Raw genomic sequence first — 1,581 nt, 5'->3', positions numbered from 1 at the left:
GCAGAGACCCCACACAGCACAGCACAGCACAGCACACAGCACTGCTGCCTCTCCACTCCATCACATACTCTGCTCAAAGGATGCAGCGTTCTCATCCTTCTCTCCCAGCTCCTCGCTGGAGGACATGGTGCCATTGGATGACAACCGTTGCAGTTTGTGGCTGAACTCTCCTGCTAAAGCAAAGACTGGTTTGAGAGCTGGGAGGGGTTGGGGGTGGGGGGTTCTGGGGGCACTTCTGTGCATGTGGCTGTCCCTGCAGCAAGGAGTGGAGGTGAGGCAGGACAACAAGATGACCTCTGGAAGAGAAAGGTTGGAAGTGAAGAGAGATGAAACAGAAGGGTTTCTGTGCTCGTTGGGTTCCTGCAGCTGGGGAGAGGGGTTGCTAGAGGAACCAAGGGCTGCGGGAGCAGCACCTTCCCATGGGTGCAGCACAGGCTTGGTGGTCCCCACCCATCCCAATAGCTTGGGATCAGCAGTTGCCTATGGTGGAATCTTAGGAAAGCTAAAAGGAAAAAGAAAAAGAAAAAGAAAAAGAAAAAGAAAAGAAGGAGGGGTGGGGAGGAGGGAAGGAAAAGATATAAAGAAAAAGATAAAAAGGAAAAGATAAAAAGGAAAAATGAAAGCAAAAAAGAAAGCACAGCTGCTGCCTGGCAGTGAGGTGCTGCCTTCAGGTGGGCTCTACCAGAAGGTGAAGGACAGCCCGGGTTCTGCACCCACCTGTGCTGGAATCCAGGCTGCTGTCAGCTTCGGAGGTGGTCGGCCAGGATTTGTGCACCTGGTGTCCCCTCCCTGCTGTGGGAAGAAGGGCTCGCCGTTTGGGGCTGTCCCTGATGCCACACAGAGCAGCTCTGATACCAGAAGCATTTGCTTGCTGCAGGCAGTGCTCAGGGCTGGGCTTTTCTCACCTCTGCGCTCTGCCAGCGTCCCACCCTGGGTCTCTCTGGGTCCATCTGTGCTGCTCCCATCCCTGGGCAGCCCAGCTGCATCAGAGCCACCGCTGGTGGAGAAGTCGCTGGCATTGAAGCTGCCCTTCCGTGTGCGGGTGAAGGGGGACCTGGTGATGGGGAGGGAGGAGAAGGGCCATGTCCAAGAGGATGCAGGGAGAGGGATGCTAGAAAAGCCACTCCAAAAGTAGTGGCTATCGACCAGAGCTGGGATGGAAGCCCTCTGCTCCTGCACCAAGGAGCCCTCCCTGCAGCTGAGGCTGGTGCAAAGGAGCAGTGATTTCCCCCTCCTCTCCTACCAGGCGTTGTGGGACACGTAAGGCTCGAAGTCGTACTGCGTGTCGGGCTCATCCCCTCGCTGCAGCTGCTTGACATGCGAGGCATATTGCTGCCCGGGGTCGTACAGCTTGCTGCTCTCACACAGGGTTTGGAAGTAAACGGGCAGCGGTGCTGTCTGCATGTGCATGATCTGGTAGAAGGCGATGGTGGCCTAAAAATAACGGGGAGAAAGTCAGGGCAGGAGTTAGGGGGTGGCACAGGGGGAGGAGAGGCACGGAGCTGCCAACTGGAGAATCAGGAGCGGGGCTGGGGCTGCAGCCCTGCCCTTGGCTCTGTGGAGACCCTCCGGACCCCCCCC

General features: G+C 57.2%; 1 protein-coding gene across 4 annotated transcripts; it reads right to left on the bottom strand.

Annotated features, from left to right (window-relative positions):
• Positions 1 to 11: 11 nt before the first annotated feature.
• Positions 12 to 1,517, bottom strand: LOC104914688 (rho GTPase-activating protein 45-like). Of its 4 annotated transcripts, none has more exons than XM_010724913.3 (4): positions 1,244 to 1,517; positions 906 to 1,054; positions 718 to 789; positions 12 to 173 (listed from the first exon to the last, which is right to left on the bottom strand). In XM_010724913.3, the coding sequence occupies exons 1-4, from the start codon at positions 1,408 to 1,410 to the stop codon at positions 61 to 63; spliced, it is 501 nt and encodes a 166-aa protein (XP_010723215.1). In that variant the 5' UTR covers positions 1,411 to 1,517; the 3' UTR covers positions 12 to 60. The 4 variants fall into 4 exon arrangements, with proteins under 4 accessions (XP_010723215.1, XP_010723213.1, XP_010723216.1 ...); XM_010724911.3 differs by having other exon boundaries at positions 15 to 173; positions 718 to 792; positions 1,244 to 1,507; XM_010724914.3 differs by having other exon boundaries at positions 16 to 170; positions 1,244 to 1,504.
• Positions 1,518 to 1,581: the final 64 nt, after the last annotated feature.

Source organism: Meleagris gallopavo, chromosome 30, assembly GCF_000146605.3.
Source record: "Meleagris gallopavo isolate NT-WF06-2002-E0010 breed Aviagen turkey brand Nicholas breeding stock chromosome 30, Turkey_5.1, whole genome shotgun sequence".
NCBI classification, from domain to species: domain Eukaryota; kingdom Metazoa; phylum Chordata; class Aves; order Galliformes; family Phasianidae; genus Meleagris; species Meleagris gallopavo.
This window is presented reverse-complemented; position numbering and strand designations above follow the sequence as displayed.